General features: G+C 43.3%; 4 protein-coding genes and 1 non-coding gene across 6 annotated transcripts; 2 read left to right on the forward strand and 3 right to left on the reverse strand.

The window, feature by feature from the left end:
* Window positions 1–77: 77 nt before the first annotated feature.
* Window positions 78–2,788, reverse strand: LOC135351453 (cytohesin-1-like). Its single transcript, XM_064550450.1, has 11 exons — window positions 2,394–2,788; window positions 2,269–2,345; window positions 1,904–1,970; window positions 1,598–1,716; window positions 1,406–1,486; window positions 1,208–1,320; window positions 1,077–1,150; window positions 893–967; window positions 655–763; window positions 450–598; window positions 78–396 (listed from the first exon to the last, which is right to left on the reverse strand). The coding sequence occupies exons 1-11, from the start codon at window positions 2,631–2,633 to the stop codon at window positions 154–156; spliced, it is 1,347 nt and encodes a 448-aa protein (XP_064406520.1). The 5' UTR covers window positions 2,634–2,788; the 3' UTR covers window positions 78–153.
* Window positions 2,789–2,834: 46 nt separating this feature from the next.
* Window positions 2,835–5,653, forward strand: LOC135351451 (E3 ubiquitin ligase Rnf157-like). The gene is made up of 12 exons (XM_064550447.1): window positions 2,835–3,036; window positions 3,268–3,389; window positions 3,467–3,555; window positions 3,658–3,768; window positions 3,822–4,015; window positions 4,071–4,165; window positions 4,512–4,695; window positions 4,754–4,801; window positions 4,858–4,946; window positions 5,025–5,121; window positions 5,177–5,225; window positions 5,286–5,653. Exons 1-12 carry the CDS (start codon window positions 2,952–2,954, stop codon window positions 5,563–5,565), a joined length of 1,443 nt encoding a protein of 480 aa, XP_064406517.1. The 5' UTR covers window positions 2,835–2,951; the 3' UTR covers window positions 5,566–5,653.
* Window positions 5,654–12,119: 6,466 nt separating this feature from the next.
* LOC135351468 (uncharacterized) lies at window positions 12,120–14,010 on the forward strand. The gene is made up of 7 exons (XM_064550466.1): window positions 12,120–12,444; window positions 12,495–12,736; window positions 12,818–12,883; window positions 12,938–13,043; window positions 13,096–13,303; window positions 13,532–13,617; window positions 13,722–14,010. Exons 1-7 carry the CDS (start codon window positions 12,394–12,396, stop codon window positions 13,851–13,853), a joined length of 891 nt encoding a protein of 296 aa, XP_064406536.1. The 5' UTR covers window positions 12,120–12,393; the 3' UTR covers window positions 13,854–14,010.
* Window positions 13,870–15,915, reverse strand: LOC135351456 (uncharacterized). Of its 2 annotated transcripts, XM_064550454.1 has the most exons (8): window positions 15,781–15,915; window positions 15,581–15,642; window positions 15,310–15,413; window positions 14,945–15,255; window positions 14,779–14,832; window positions 14,643–14,727; window positions 14,498–14,594; window positions 13,870–14,365 (listed from the first exon to the last, which is right to left on the reverse strand). In XM_064550454.1, the coding sequence occupies exons 1-8, from the start codon at window positions 15,879–15,881 to the stop codon at window positions 14,001–14,003; spliced, it is 1,179 nt and encodes a 392-aa protein (XP_064406524.1). In that variant the 5' UTR covers window positions 15,882–15,915; the 3' UTR covers window positions 13,870–14,000. The 2 variants fall into 2 exon arrangements, with proteins under 2 accessions (XP_064406524.1, XP_064406523.1); XM_064550453.1 differs by having other exon boundaries at window positions 14,498–14,727.
* On the reverse strand, window positions 15,457–15,528 carry Trnae-cuc (transfer RNA glutamic acid (anticodon CUC)). The gene has a single exon. It is a non-coding gene; the product is annotated as a tRNA-Glu (tRNA).
* Window positions 15,916–15,917: the final 2 nt, after the last annotated feature.

The raw sequence follows: 15,917 nt of genomic DNA on the forward strand, positions 1-15,917 counted from the left end.
CCTTTCTAGTAATTATATTTACGGTAAAGGTCGGCATACATGACGTAATTATTGTTTACGCATGCGCACTATGGATATCAGTGTAAGCTTTCATTTCTACACACAGTTTACTCATAACATACACAACATATCACACACACGCACAGATAGTGTTCACATTCCCACAGGACCAGTCTTTGAGGCTCTCTGTCTCTTATCTTGTAGCATCTCCAGAAATGGGTTCCTACTAATAGAAGCTTGAATACGTTTCATCCATTCCTCCATTTCACGAGCATTCTCTGCTTGTATTCTATAGTTCATGTGATGCCCCACCACTACCTTACCATCAGCATTGGTCTTACAAGCTTTGATAGTGCCACGCCGTAACTTCTCACTCATGCAGATCTCAAAGCAATGCTGCATATCAGAAATGGAATGAATATCTTAGTATTAGTGCAGCTCTCACTTACGTTTTTCTTGACTTCTGGACACTCTCTGACATCTAGGTTCTCCAGAGGAATGATTCCACGCGGTTCCTTGTCAGACGGGGACTTGAAATAATAGAGACAGTTGTCAGTAAGTACAAACCAACGCTTGCGCCAACTCTTGTGTTTACCACCTACACACAATACAAGCAATCATACAATTGCAACATTGCCATGGTGATTAATGTACCTTCTTTGACGAGGTAGCCTTCATGGTCAGGATTGAAGAACACTTCAGTTAGATCATCCACGCCATGGTGGTATATGAATGGTGAGGACCGAATGGAGGCATAGAGACCCTGTATGGAGACATGGTGGTAGCTGACAGGAATGCAGTGTATAGCACACGTGGACACTAGCGTATGGTACACACGCAGGCTAGATTATCATAACACAAGTAGCAAAACACTAGCCATGCATACACTGACTTGTAGCATATCTGCAGGAAAGTCCTTGCCATTGTTGACATTTCTGTTCATGGATATGAAGGTTTCGATGGTGGGCTAAGGAATAACAAGAGAGTGATGATTTAGGTCCTATGCCATAAGGGGACAAAGCTTACACACACACGCACACACACACACGCACACACAAACACACACAAACACACACCTTTTGCTTGACATTGGGGTTGTGTAGACTTGTGTTGAGCATGATTGTTGAGAAGCTGAGAATGTAGCAAGCATCTGGAGGGAAGCCAGTGATGGCAATAGTACCAGGCAATGCATATATTATCAGCTCACCTGTGGTTTCGAACAATCCTGGGTTGCATTGACAAAATCTCTGTGCAAACGATTCCATCATCCTGTCAATCTTTTGTGCCTCCCCTGGCAGGGTAAAGCTTCCAAGGAACGCCCTACACAGAGAGAGTGGTGACCAGACTAGCACACGCACACAGAGTGGTGACTAGACTAGCCAGAATGAGAGTTAGTGGGGAGTACCTTAGAGCAGCGACCAAGTCCAGCCCATGGAACTTGTGTAGGCTCACAAACTGATGGAGTACTGTTATGTTGAACTGCTTCCTGTAAGAATGGTAGTAGGACATTAGTGTGTGTGTGTGTGTGTGTGTGTGTGTGTGTGTGTGTGTGTGTGTGTGTGTGTGTGTGTGTGTGTGTGTGTGTGTGTGTGCTTACCCCTCCCCCAGATATTCGCCCACTGAGCCCTTATCCAACTGATCATTGACAAACAGAAAGAGAGCAACATCTTCTGGAGTTTGATTCAGTAGTCCCTTCTCAACCAAATACTTGATCCCCTGAACACGGAGAGACCTTATTAGCCACATACACACAATGTCAACAAGATAGCTGATAAGCATCCCAGGATCTAATCTCAGACTCGTCAGTGGTAGGTGGCCCCCTACACTACAATAGCAGTCTCATGATGGAAGATGATAGCTGACACTATAAGGTTTCCCCTAACCACATGAATGACTAGCTCACCTCTGAAGGCTTGCTGTTGAACTGTTTACGGCCTCTTCGAAGTTGCTTCTTGGTCATATCTTCATCACTGTGTGTTTGTGTGTGTGTGTGTGTGTTTGTGTGTGTGGCTAGGTTGGGTGTGTGGCTAGGTTGGGTGGGGTGGGTGGGTCCTGCATTCTCTGAGTGAGTGAGTGCAGACTAGACACTAATGGGTGTAGCTGAGTGCCATTGAGAGGTCAGTAATGGGTCACTTGCTCCCACACAGGCTATAGCAATCAATGAACGATTGTTTACACAGCTCAACACGACTTGGATAAGGCTCAGTGATTATTACATATTCAATTACTCTCTAACTTTGAAACTATACGAATAATGATTCTACGTACCTGTCTTGTAGAACTTGTTCATACTCTGCTGTACAGCTCATGTCCTCTCCAATGCGACTGATCTCTCCCACCAAATGCTATAGTACAGACAACATAACCACCATGCATAGTGACTACACACTTACATCTATCTCCTGCTCAAGTTGCTTCCTAGTGGAGTTAAGCTGGTCCACAGCCAACCTGCCATGGTCAGCAGAGAGAGAGAGGTCCAGGAGAGAGCTGCTCAGACTAGACCCACCAGAGCTGCTACTAGATTCTTCTCCTCCTGATCCTACTGTCTCTGTGAGCTGTGTGGTCTCACTACCACCAAAGGCCATCTTAGCAAATCCTTCACTCGCAGATACGTGCATTACATCAACTGCCATCCTTTAAAGTACTCTATATTATTTCGTCAGTGGGTTATTTTCATCAGCAAAAGTAAACACGAAGCAGTTCTTACTATACTGTACTTGACGACAACAATCACTTTTACTTTGAGTAGTCACGCCCACTTATTTGATTAGTTACTCTGGTATTGAGTACATTAGAGAACATTCGGTCTGAAATAAGGAAGCCCGCCCCCACATGCAAAGGCTCCACGTGACATCCTCAGTAAACAAGTAAACAAGTCAGTCCGAGAGTCACAGAAGAATTCATTGTACAACTTTATAACTGTGTGCTCGATATTCTACAACTAGTTAGTGATGGGTACCTCTGCTAGCAGGAACCAAGTGTCCACCACCAGGAGGTCGGGACAAACCAACAGTTACAAACATCCTCCAGAAGATGGTGAGCCTACTATAACAACACATGCTCAGAGCTAGTACTTGTATTTATAAAGTTAGAGGTATTTATACTGTGGCCTGTGTACTGGTAGTAACCTGTGTAATGCTACTTCTCCTCCATAAGAGAGAGAGAAAGAGACCTTCTTTGTTGTTACTGTACTCGACCATGTTTGGTTGTAGCAAGGAAGTCACGTCATGCACACACACACACACACACACACTTGTAACTGTGTAGGTGGCCACTATTTCTCATCGCATTATTATCTTGGCCACCGCAAGTTTGCAAGTGGAGAACCGGAGTTGTTCCTGTTTGGAGACCTTCCTGATCTCAACTACCTCCCCTCTAAACCCACCACTGTACGTTAGTCTCCCCCCCCACACACACACACCTGTACGTTAGTCCCCCTCCACACTCCCACACACACACTGTGCAGTTCCCCTACAAGCAGCCTGGTAAGAGTCAGCCAGTGGCTTGTCTGAGGAGTCTCATTAACCTGCAGAGGGAGAGTATCAAGTTAGTCAGGTGAAGAATGAGTTGCTGCTTCACTCAATGAGTGTACATGTTTGTATTAGCTGCTGTTGTTGAACATTGCTTATCATGCTCTACTCTGATTATATACTGCAGGACTGAGGGTCAGTATACACTCCAGTTCATGTTTGATTGTGATGTGGACTGTTCCTTCACTGTCATGCAAGGCTTGCCTGACAGTGTTACCCTCTCACAGCTCAACAAGGAGTGAGCTATAACCTCCAGTACTGTTTCAATGTGAACTGTTTCTATTTATCCAGTCTCAACGTTTCTGACGAAGATGTAATAATTTCCCGAACTTTTCGTTATTCCTCTGGCTCTGACCAACAGTTCCAACAGAGTGATTATATAGTGACACCATCGGATATGGACTCGGACAAGTTGACCTATGACCCTGAGAATGATCAACACAGATTTCCACTTGTTATTCTAATGCAGACGACCTCTGACCTCAGTAAGCCCCACCCACTCTTGCATGTACCTTGGATTGTACACACACCCACACACAGACAATGTGCAGCAGGCTCAGTTGACCATGTGCAGTATCGAGCAGGCCAACAGTTCCAACAACTACTCTCTCAAAGTACTCAAGCAGAAGTTACTAGTAAGTCAGCCCACCCAATGCCAACTCTACTACTCTCAATATACAATATACAAAATACCCAGCGAGCATCTTTGAACGGCCATAACTTTATCACATATGATTTTCTGAAAGCTTAGAGATAGGCCTTTCAGATGATACACATTTAAATATCAAAAGTCTATTGCAGGCCTGTTTTGACAAAAAACCATGGGCTATTATATAACCCACCATGGATGGTATTCTCTTGAAAATGGGAAATTATGGCCCATACGAATTGAGCATACCATCTGAACGGGGTCCTTTTAACCTTTCATTATAAAATGAATTTGGATCAATCTAGCAGTAGCTACTCCTCCCTCCCTGCTAGGTGGACGGTGTGGAGTACTTGCTTCAAGAGGTGTATGGACTGGAGAACAAAGCTAAGGAAGATGGAGATGACAGTGACTCTGATATTGAGGAGGATTTGGGTGCAGAGTGCGTCATCTGTATCACTGACACACGAGACACCATCTTGTTGCCATGCCGACATCTCTGTCTGTGTAACAGCTGTGGTGAGTATTATCAATATATATTTACTGTTAAACTTTGAACTGTCACTCCTCCTAATAGCGGCTAACCTGCGCTACCAGTCAAGCAACTGCCCCATCTGCAGAGCACGTGAGTACCTACAGATATACTAGCTGACTCTGATTATGACTGCGTGGTGTGTACAGCATTCAGAGCTCTGCTGCAGATACAAGCATTAGAGCCATTGGACCCTGACCTCCCGCTGGATGATGATGAAGCTACTGGAAACCCTAAGGTATACAAAGTATTATGTTTGTTGGCCAGTGACCTATTGTGCAGCGTCGATTGTTTATCCTCTTCTCTCTCCTGTCAGTACTCCACTCCTGGGTTCCAGTGTGTGCCACTCTTGCAAGCACTCAATGGCTACCAGCTAGAGGACAAGATAGATACTGGCCCTGAGTTACAGCAAGGTAGCCAGGCACTAGTGTGTGTGTGGGCGTGTACTAACATCTCCCTCTCTTATAGTGGCTGATGAGAATGAGGAGCCACAAACATCTCTACAACATCAGATAAGGTTATTATTATTCCTCTCACGGCTATAACATGCATGTACCCCGCCCACACCCCCACACAGAGAGGATGTGTGTGTAGTGCCTATAGAGGACGAAGTGTTATCAACAGACAACGTGTCCCCAACACCTGAACAACCACCCACCACTGTAACTATGACAACAGATAAGCCATCTGGAGGGCCAGTCAAGATGCTCGAGGTCAATCTACCAGGCACTCCAGTCAATGATCATACTGTCATCTCATTGGACGCTGCTGATTCGTCCCATTGTGGCTCCAGTGTCAGCTCAGATGGGTCAATCAAGTCATCAGACATGCTACTACCAGCTGCTGCTAAAAACTAAACTATCGCTGAATGAACACTTTTTTTAACGTTTAATGATATTGTTGTGCAAAAATTAATATAATGATACTCATCGGATCTTAAAACTATTGCTAGTGAATTGAACCCACTTACAGGAAGGAATTCATTGTACTGAAGTTATGGCTGTTGAAAGACCCCCCCCCCCCCCTCCGTTTAATTAATGATTTTGGGAATCTTTCAGCTGCCATAACTTGATCAAAAATCAAAAATTTTAGGTTTTTCTGAAAGCTTAGAAAGAGACCTTTCAAAAGGTACCATCAAAGTTGATATTCGAGACATAAAGTATTTGCCAATTTGGCGATACCATGGATTTTATATATAGCCCATGGTCTGAGGCCGAAAAGTGACAATTAAGGGGCCCCAATGAAATTTTGGATCGAAACACATCGTTTGAAAGGTAATTTTCTAAGCTTTCAAAAAATCATAAAAATTTTGACATCGGATCAACTGTACTGAAGTTATGGCTGTTGAAAGACACCCCCCCTCCGTTTAATTAATGATTTTGGGAATCTTTCAGCTGCCATAACTTAAATTCTGTGGATCGAAAATCTAACATTAATTTTTTTAGCTGAAAGCTTGGAAAGAGACCTTTCAAATGGTACCATCAAAGTTGATATCGAGAGTTAAAAATATTTTCCAATTTGGAATTTGACCCCACTCACAGGAACGGAAAACTATTGCTGGTGAATTGAACCCACTCACGGGAACGCAAAACTATTTCATTGTACTGAAGTTATGGCTGTTGAAAGACACCCCCCCCCTTCCGTTTAATTAATGATTTTGGGAATCTTTCAGCTGCCATAACTTGAATTCTGTGTATCGAAAATCAAATATTTTAGGTTTTTCTGAAAGCTTAGAAAGAGACCTTTCAAATGGTACCATCAAAGTTAATATTCGAGAGATAAAAGTATTTGCCAATTAATTGGTGATACCATGGATTATAGCCCATGGTCCGAGGCCGAAAAATGACAAATTAGGCCCCAATGAAATTTTGGATCAAAACACATCGTTTGAAAGGTAATTTTCTAAGCTTTCAGAAAATCATAAAAATGTTGACATCGGGTCAACTGTACTGAAGTTATGGCTGTTGAAAGACACCCCCCCCCCTCCCCCCCTCCGTTTAATTAATGATTTTGGGAATCTTTCAGCTGCCATAACTTGAATTCTGTGGATCGTTTAATGCTGCTATCAATTAACTTATATGTATACACATGCATTTACTAAGCTTATGTGCAACTTACTGTTTGAAGCGGTGACTCAACTCCTATAGTCTGCCCATGCATACAAATAATAATACAGCAATGAATGGCATGGAACACAATCATGGCCAACTCACAACATCAGAGTCTGTGCCAGAATTTTCCACTATGGCAGTATGGGCACTAACATTATCATTATGCGCACCACCATCACCATGCGCAGTTAGAGACACGGGAACAGACTTCATGGGACATTTATACACAGTTATATATACAAGTTAAGACTCCGTTTCATGGCTACTGATAGCTACTTTTATCTCATAAACTTACTCTTTGCCTGGGCTCACTGTAGCTGAGGCGTTTCCTGACCTTGCTAGTGGAAGCATAATCGTTAGACGGTTTTCAGCTTTGTTTCAGCACTAATAAAAAGGAGATGAAAATTAAGTAATATGCCAACATGATGACTATAACTCAATTAAGTAGTCTATACCTTCTAACCCTTCCGTACAATTGAGCAAGTCCCTGTCTTACATTTGGGGTAAAAAAACAGGTTTAATACATACACACCACAACTGATTCAGGTTCATGACAGTAAACAGTGAGTCAAGAATTGGCGATAATTATAGTGTAAATCTGTAGCATGCAAATACCTTCAAACTCTTTCAAAACAAGCTCCAACCACCCCTTGTCTTACAGGAGCAGTTGGTATTGTAGGGCGTGACATTGTGAATATTTCTGGCCATGCATGTGCTTTGAGCAGCATAAAGTTACAGTTGTGTATTTAAAATACAGTTCTGATACATCAATAAACATCTCCTTGCAGTACTATAATTATTTAAGCTAGGACAGATACAAACCAGACTATCATCTGTGATTCAGACAGGATGTGTTTTTACAGAACTCCAGTCTGCCGGTAAACATTTCTCTGAATTCTTTCTGACTGTATGTTTTTACAAAGTTGAGGCCTCCAGTGTTGACAACAGTAGCTGGTTGAAGATTTGACTAGCAAGAGATAAATTATAGTTGTTTTTTGATACTTATCGATGATGTTGTATGCACGTTTCTGCGTAGTACATAAAGAGCTCTATATGCTTTGGAGCAGACAGTATCACACTGCTGACTCCAAGATAGGGTACCTGAAACTATTACACCCAAATCACGCTGAGATTCCATAAAACATTCACCTATAGTATACATGTTAGATTGTTGCGAGGACTTTGTCGAAAAATGAACAGCACTGCATTTTTTATGATTTAGACTAAGGTTCCACTGTTCGCACCACGAACTGATAGCTGATAAATCTTCTTGAAGTTCATTGTGATCTGAAGTAGATTTTATTACTTTCAATAATTTCGCATCATCTGCAAAGAGATAGCAGTGTGAGTGGTTGACAGTGTCTGGGATGTCATTTACGTATAAAATGAATAATAGTGGACCTAAGATGCTACCTTGTGGAACACCAGATAGAACTGGGAGTGTGTCTGACATTGCATTATCAAACATAACATAATGAGTGATTGAGATCTACCATTTAGATAACTTTGAAACCAGCACCATAAGTTCCCAGTGACACCTACTCTCCATAGTTTGTACAGCAGCTCATTATGGGGTACTGTATCAAAAGCCTTTTTGAAGTTCAGGTAAACCATGTCCACTTCGATCTTCTTTATTGTCGACAGCTTGATGTATAGCTGAGAATGCCAAGAGGAGTTGCGTTAAACAAGACTTATTTTTCATGAATATGGCCATATTGATACTTGGACAGATGAAATCAATGATTTTATGATAAATAATAGACTCAAGCACTTTTGACAAAATGCACAAAAGCGAGATTGGCCTGTAGTTAATGATTTGCAGTAGATCTCCTTTTTTTGGTATTGGTGCAATTTTATGTGTTTTCCACTCTACAGGTATCTTGCTATGTGATAGACACATGACGAACAAATTATGAACAGAGTCCAACAAAGACAAAAGACAGTTTTTTAGGGATGAATCTCGTCACACCCATATAGATCTATAGGCCTTGGTTTCATCCAAAGCACACAAGGCAGTATACACATCAGTTTTAGTTATCTCAACTGCACTTAACTGTGAACAAGGGGTTGGTAGGTCAGACATACTCGGCAGATTAAATTCACTTGGACTTGAAAAAGTTAAGTGCATTTGCAATTTGCTGGCGATCATAGTGCAGTGTGCCATAGTATGCCGGTGGTGTGACTTTAGTGAGTGTGGAAACACATCATTTGTAAGGTATTTTTCTAAGCTTTCAGAAAATCATAAAATTGTTGACATCACATCAACTGTACTGAAATTATGGCTGTTGAAAGACACCCCCCCTCCGTTTAATTAATGATTTTGGGAATCTTTCAGCTGCCATAACTTGAATTCTGTGGATCTAATTTTATGTTTTTCTGAAAGCGACCTTTCAAATCCTACCATCAAAGTTGATATTTGAGAGATTAATTAGTAATTATTGTATGTGCAGTGTATGTAACCCCCCCCCACACACACTACACTGTCCCCTCCCCCACACACGTTCACACTCTCCCACCCACACGCACAGGCTCACGGGAATGTCCCCCTTCCTAGGGACCACCCCAGAGTCCATGTCCAACATAGCCGGCCTCATGTACCCTGACTCCACCCTCCTCTGAGGCTAGAGACTTCGTACTCATGCAAAGCGGGGGGGGGGGGCTCCTCGAGTATCCTTACAGCAGATAGTAGAAACTATGATTACAGCGCATGCGCAGTAACCTATTCGGGGAACTAAGCTATAATATGCACCACAAAAAGAATTATAAGTAATAATTATGTATTACAAAACTCAGATAACAGTGTTCATCGCTATATTATTATTATATAATATTATAGCCTCCTCTTCCCCAGAACAAGGCCAGCATCATCACATGCAGGAGATGGTTATACAGTGCACACGAGGTAACAATGAATCACTTATCTTTGTGTTAAAAAAATGGTGAAGTAGTTCATAATATCCTCACTGGAGAAGTGAACACACAGAAGACAACAATGCGTGCTTACCATGGCATCCAATGTGATAAAGTGGTTCAGCATAGTCACATGCAGAGAAAGGGTGTGGCCAAGTTACATAAGAGACATTATTATTTTACTTATCTTTGTTTTGAAAAATGGTTGAAGTATTTCTAGCAGTTAAATACACCTACAGAAACAACAAGGGTTTGAGTATGCAATGCTTGGCTTACTAAGCAAATGGGCGTGGCTGGATAATGAGCCCCTCCCTCCTACTACCTGCACACACACAGCACACACACACACACAATGGTTAGTGTGACAATCCTCCCTGGGCCCCAGAGCAGCATGGCTTGTCTGTACCTGGGGGAGAGAGGAGACAAAAACAGTGAGAGAATAGAACACTAGTACAGTAGCTAGTAGGAGGAGATGTGTGTGTGTGCATTGTGGCTGCAAGAGAACAAGCAAATGATGGTTACATTGAGCGCAGCAGTTCAAACAAAACCGATCGAGAACATCTCAACACAATACCAACCAATCACCACCACAACTGACAACATTATCACCACAACTGACAACATTATCATCAATAGATCCTTGCCCACAAGGGATCAAGGAAAATTATCATATTTCACGCACAACACAAGACAACAAATAGCAAACACATTCAACTCTCAAGATGTGTGCTGGCAGACAATAGAGACAACCACAACCACCAATCAATTTAACCACAGATACTTTCAAGACTACACCACAAGATCAAATAATGAATTTCACCACCACCAGTAGTTTCCTTGCCCATGGGACTAATTACAATAAGGGCATAATAAACTAAAGGGACCCTGTGACTGTGAGTACCATTAACTGAGCACAGAGGTAATCAACCAGAATGTGTGGGATGGTTCAACAACAGTAGACTCACAGAGACAACACCTCCTTGCTCTTGAAGCCCTTGTCGACTCCAGTTGCAACAAGCCTGGCACGCAAGGCTTGCACAAGTGCTCAAGACTACTCTTCACTAATCCAGTCAAAGGCTACAGTTCCCTTGGCACACCTATAGTTTAGTTAAAGCCTGAACTTACCAATTCCATGTGCAGTAGGCACAGAGTTAAGATCCTAAAAAGGCCATCGTAACAGATTAGCAGAAGCCAAGAAACAGCAGTTGTCCAACTATATTATAGCTAGCTATTCTAATGATCCTAGCTAACTATTGGAACTGATAACGAGATCTCAACACTCCCAATTATGGCAGGATCCTGTGCTGCTTTCCCTTTAGGCAGGTACTAACAGCAGAGTGCTCCCTCAATAGACTGGAGTGCCATGAGTAATCCATCGTCACACCCCGAAGGCTGGTTCAACAACGGTTCCAAGAACAAGAAGATACTGTCCTGCGACCCGACTGTTGAAGAACCTTCCACACACATTCTGAATGATTATTTGAGTGCTACGGACACCATCCCCCCCTCCCCCCACCACCACCAAATTACAAAGGGTTCAAGGCAATGCAGACTAATAGACTCTTAGCCATGCGTATACACGATTTTTTTGGCATGCGTACGTGTATCTAGCTAGCTAACTGTGCATGCGTTGTGCTGGCAAGTATGTATCTATTCAACTGCATCAACTACTTCTCTCACAGTCACTAAAGTGGCCACCCTAACTATATTAAATTATTTTTTGCATCCACACAACCAAATGCCTCCAACACTCCAACCAGCTGTATGGCAATAGCTGCAACAACTCGGTACGCGCTACGGTGCAGCTAGCCACATGCACACAAGCGCAATAAACATACAGAGCAAGGTTGCAACTCACGATATAATGATCCTACAACCTGTGCGCACTGCACTGCACTGCACTGCTGAATAAGACTCTTGCGCTGCTCCTGCGATACAGTGGAAGGTTTGCGCTGCTCCTGCAAAAGAAAGAATAAAAAATAAATTTTGTCACATAAAAAATCCTTGTAAAACATGACCAAATAGACAGCAAACAATGCTACGATGCTCCAAAAGGCTTCCCAGCTAAAATTCCTGCAAACATGCGAGCAACAAGCAAAGAAACTCACCTCTTCCAGCAAGACACTTTGCTTCTCCTTTAAACTTCAAAGGAACTGAGGTTCTGGAACTGGATCCGAGAATATTCCAGGCCATTGACGTCAGAGTCTCCGAGGAGATGCCATGGAGACCCCACAGTTCACTCCTCACTCGCCACAACACTGTACTCTCCTGCAAAGATTGTGGTCTAGACACTACATGCGTTCCCACACCTTGTGCGCATGCGCTGTGGCAAAGTAATTTTGCTTTTAGTTCAAAGGTCAAAGTAATATTGTAAAATTAATTTGTTTATTTAGAGTGTTCATAATTTAAAGTCTACAGTCACACTACCGTCACACTGATGGTACCATTTGAAAGGTCTCTTTCTAAGCTTTCAGAAGGGTTAGGGTATAGGGTATAGGGTTAATACTGTCTGATAATTAACTGTACACTTTGGCTGTGTAGTATTGCTAGTGATTTGGACCCATGGAAAAAAGTAAAGCAAACAAAAGACGATCTTTACCTATTATCAAAAGTGGCTGGTGTAAACCTTCAAGCTGCTGATATCTGTGTCAGCTAGTGTGTGCTATGGATGAGGCCAAGGTGTTTAGTGAGGTGTTGCAACCTGTCTTGAAGGAGGTACGTGTGTATCATGTGTATGGAGTAGAGATGTGATGATATACTAGTAGATTCTGCTCTGTATCTCAGCTGAGGGAGGCCACCTCTCACTAACCCCTGAGGTGTGTCAGGAGCTGCTCCAGGCCCAGGCTCCGGGCCCAGTAGTGGAGGAGCTTTTCCAGGCCCAGGCCCCAGGCCCAGTAGTGGAACCTCCTCCAGTGTTTGAGGGTGGACTGTGTGTACTGGGGGGGTACCCACAACGCCCATTCTATAGAAGGCTCTCTCTGTCTCTCGCCTACTGGATGGTGACAGGGTAACAAAACTTGTAATGTGATTATAAATCAGTTTTTGTCAGCCTAGTATAAGTTATGACGGTGTTGATGTGTTCCCACAGAACATGTCCAGTGGCTGACCTGCCGGTCATGTACATGTTGAATGAAGGCAGCACTGTATCACAGAGGTGGGTCAGCAGTAGTAGCCTGGCTTAAGGACACACACATACACACACACACAGACAGGAGAAGCTAGAGGCAGTGGATTGCAAGGTAGTGGGTTGTCATAGTCTGTGGGAGATGTGGTCAGAGGATGAAAGATACTGCACCATAGAGATCATCTTAAAGGTGTCAACTCTATTACTATATACATGTAACTGTAGTGTTGCTGACACTGTAGGAGCTAGATTTGAGAGGTGTGCTGGATCTACTGGGTGTTCGTTGCACAGTGGGTAGTGTCCCCCTCCTCCCTCCGTCACAACCATCCCTACTCTCATCATTCAACTCTCTTCATCATCCCTCAGCACGATTGAGTGTAGGTGGGCGGGCACTCAGTAAGCACAGTCACAGGGACACGTCCGACACCTGGTGGGGAGTATGTACTGGAGGTGCGTGGGTGGGTGGGGAGTGTGTACTGGAGGTGCGTGGGTGGGTGGGGAGTGTGTACTGGAGGTGCATGGGCGGGTGGGGAGTGTGTACTGGAGGTGCGTGGGCGGGTGGGGAGTGTGTACTGGAGGTGCGTGGGTGGGTGTGGAGTGTGTACTGTATTATGAAGTGAGAGGTTGTGTTTTGTCTAGTGGTGAGGCCAGGTTAGGATATACACGCGTTCAATGCAGGTGAGGAGGACAAGAACAGACATGCCCTGATGGTGGCCCTCAAGATACTCAAGACTGCTACATGGATCAACATTCACACCCTACCAGTGAGCACACACACGCCCACACACGCTATCTCTCCCAGAATATTAATAAAATATTATCTAATTGTGTGGTGTGTGTTCTGAACGAACCCTGTACCCTCCCCCAGCATGATGTGAGGGTGATAGAGGTGAGGACAATGGAGGGGTACGGAGTGCGCTGGAAACATGACGGGTCAGAGTTCAGAGGATTCCTAGAGCCACAAATGACGGACGGACACACTGTAGGATGGAGACACTAGAATCTATAATTATGACTTTTTATTTCGACTCTGACAATTATTTTTATATTTTTATATTGATCATTAAATAATTTTCATATAAGTTATAGCATTAATTTGCTCCTGTTTATTATACTGAAATTAACACATTTGCTTATGATGTACTAATTAACATTGATGATCAACTGATAAATGAGCGGATGGTTTAGTTCCTAATAGTTTGTGAATGCACTGAACCAGATCATGTGATGGTGATGTTTGTTTCAGTAATGGAATAACAGTTGTCCCAATGTCCTCTATAAAGTGTGTCTCCCAGGACTCATACAGCAGCTGTGTCTCTAGTAGCGTCACTTGTATCACTCTCTCCAGCTCCACATATGCAAACACAGCGCTTGAAGTCATCTCAGGTCCTTTAGGCAGACAAGGGGAAGCCTTACTTGTGTCTTTGGATAGGTAGTTGAGCGATACTTCTCTTGCTACAAGTGACTCCATCTTGGTCTTCACTCTCAGCAGGTCCTGCCATGTGTCAGACACTAGAGGGAGGGAGGGAGGGAGGGATGAGGGAGGAGGGGTTAGTGGCAGCCCTGTAACATTAGCACACATTCAGAGAGAGAGTTGTCTATCAACAAAACGTATGGCTGATCATAATTGCCATTCAAACTTACCACCGGCCTTTTCCTTTGGGGTGATGGCTAAAAGTTCTTTTTTGACGAGAGCCCATTCTTCCAGTGCTAACAGCAACTCAATCAGAACAGACTCCCCCTGTGTATGTGTGTAGAGTAGATTGCTCTGGATATAAGACGGTGATACCTCAGAGAGCAATCTTTGTGAGAAGTGTTCAGCTCCCTCACAGTGGCGGGTGTCATGTGATGCTCCCTGTTGTTGGGACGTCAGCCTACATATACAAATAGATTAGTTACAAATATAATAATAATAGTATACAAACCTTGTTAAGACTTTTCGTAGCTTGATATATTTTGATGGCATTGTTAGCCTCTGCCTGTGTAACGGTAATAAGGTTTAGAATGGCCTATCAAACGGAATGCTCAGATTAAACACTTGGGACAGCCAAAACTTAGCAGATTAAGTAATGACATGATATAGTGCCCTACCCATTGGCTTGGAGTAGGAACACTGTTCCCTTCGTGCCCTCACTTGATGGAGTGGAGGGGAGTGTTCTACCACCCTCACTGGTATTATCTGATGGAGTGGAGGGGGGCGTTGGGTTTAAGCCAGTATCATATTTGGAATGAGTAGAAGACACCGCTATGTCTTGCAGGGGTTGCCAAGGTGTTTTCAATGTTGTAGTTTTGCTAGAAGATTTAGATGCTTTCTTGGAGGGACGCTTTGTTTGGCCATACGCATGTGTTGCCATGGCCATACTTGTTGCTATGGTCCTTCTAGGAATCAGTATGTTATCACCCTATGAAAAAATCAGACGTGATACATCGTTATAATTTTCTCCTAATCTTTATACCTCTCTAACTTGCTGTGCTTTCGAGAGGATGTTGTCTAGAATCTGTAGGTCTGTCAAGTCCTTTGCTGCACTCGCTACATCTTGGTCAGACTGATGTACAGAATCTGTAAATTAATAGCAAAAAAAAAAAAAAGAGAAAATTATAGTCTCCCATGCGGGGAATCGAACCCCGGCCACGACGGTGAGAGCGTCGGATCCTAACCACTAGACCACATGGGACAACCGAAAGAAATCATTTGAGATCTGCTACAGATTCCTGCATTAAGCTTACCTGATATTCGTCCTCCCTTTGTGTTTTCTTTTTTTATATGTCCATTAACATATCTGTTAGGCCTGCATAGTGACACTGGGATGAAGCAGTGCATGTAGATCTTTATCCACAGATTATGAAAGCAGGTGTGCCAATAAATTGAGTACATGTAGATGATGTAGATGTGGTGTGCAGTTCTCTACACCCACTCACCCACTCACCACGGCTGCAGCAGGGACTCACATGCATCAGAGAGATGCTTGTACTTCAAATCCAGCAAGCAAGCTTCTCTGTAGATCTTTTCAAGGGACTGCATATTCATTTGAGGTTAGTGCAGCCCCACCCCCTTTGCTATGAA

This window comes from Halichondria panicea, chromosome 17, assembly GCF_963675165.1.
Source record: "Halichondria panicea chromosome 17, odHalPani1.1, whole genome shotgun sequence".
NCBI lineage: Eukaryota > Metazoa > Porifera > Demospongiae > Suberitida > Halichondriidae > Halichondria > Halichondria panicea.

Excerpts from the sequence above, each read along its gene's own strand:
- LOC135351453 (XM_064550450.1), bottom strand. The coding sequence starts at position 2,633 with ATGGCAGTTGATGTAATGCACGTATCTGCGAGTGAAGGATTTGCTAAG. Across the intron at positions 2,346-2,393 it reads AACTTGAGCAGGAGATAGAT|CATTTGGTGGGAGAGATCAG; the intron begins GTAAGTGTGTAG and ends TCTGTACTATAG. Across the intron at positions 1,321-1,405 it reads GACTTGGTCGCTGCTCTAAG|GGCGTTCCTTGGAAGCTTTA; the intron begins GTACTCCCCACT and ends CTCTCTGTGTAG.
- LOC135351456 (XM_064550453.1), bottom strand. The coding sequence starts at position 15,881 with ATGAATATGCAGTCCCTTGAAAAGATCTACAGAGAAGCTTGCTTGCTG. Across the intron at positions 14,833-14,944 it reads TTCCTACTCCAAGCCAATGG|GCAGAGGCTAACAATGCCAT; the intron begins GTAGGGCACTAT and ends ACCGTTACACAG. Across the intron at positions 14,366-14,497 it reads CCCAAAGGAAAAGGCCGGTG|TGTCTGACACATGGCAGGAC; the intron begins GTAAGTTTGAAT and ends CCCTCCCTCTAG.
- LOC135351468 (XM_064550466.1), top strand. The coding sequence starts at position 12,394 with ATGGATGAGGCCAAGGTGTTTAGTGAGGTGTTGCAACCTGTCTTGAAG. Across the intron at positions 13,304-13,531 it reads GTGGGGAGTATGTACTGGAG|GTGAGGAGGACAAGAACAGA; the intron begins GTGCGTGGGTGG and ends CGTTCAATGCAG. Across the intron at positions 13,618-13,721 it reads TCAACATTCACACCCTACCA|CATGATGTGAGGGTGATAGA; the intron begins GTGAGCACACAC and ends ACCCTCCCCCAG.
- LOC135351451 (XM_064550447.1), top strand. The coding sequence starts at position 2,952 with ATGGGTACCTCTGCTAGCAGGAACCAAGTGTCCACCACCAGGAGGTCG. Across the intron at positions 4,166-4,511 it reads TACTCAAGCAGAAGTTACTA|GTGGACGGTGTGGAGTACTT; the intron begins GTAAGTCAGCCC and ends CCTCCCTGCTAG. Across the intron at positions 4,696-4,753 it reads CTGTCTGTGTAACAGCTGTG|CGGCTAACCTGCGCTACCAG; the intron begins GTGAGTATTATC and ends TCCTCCTAATAG.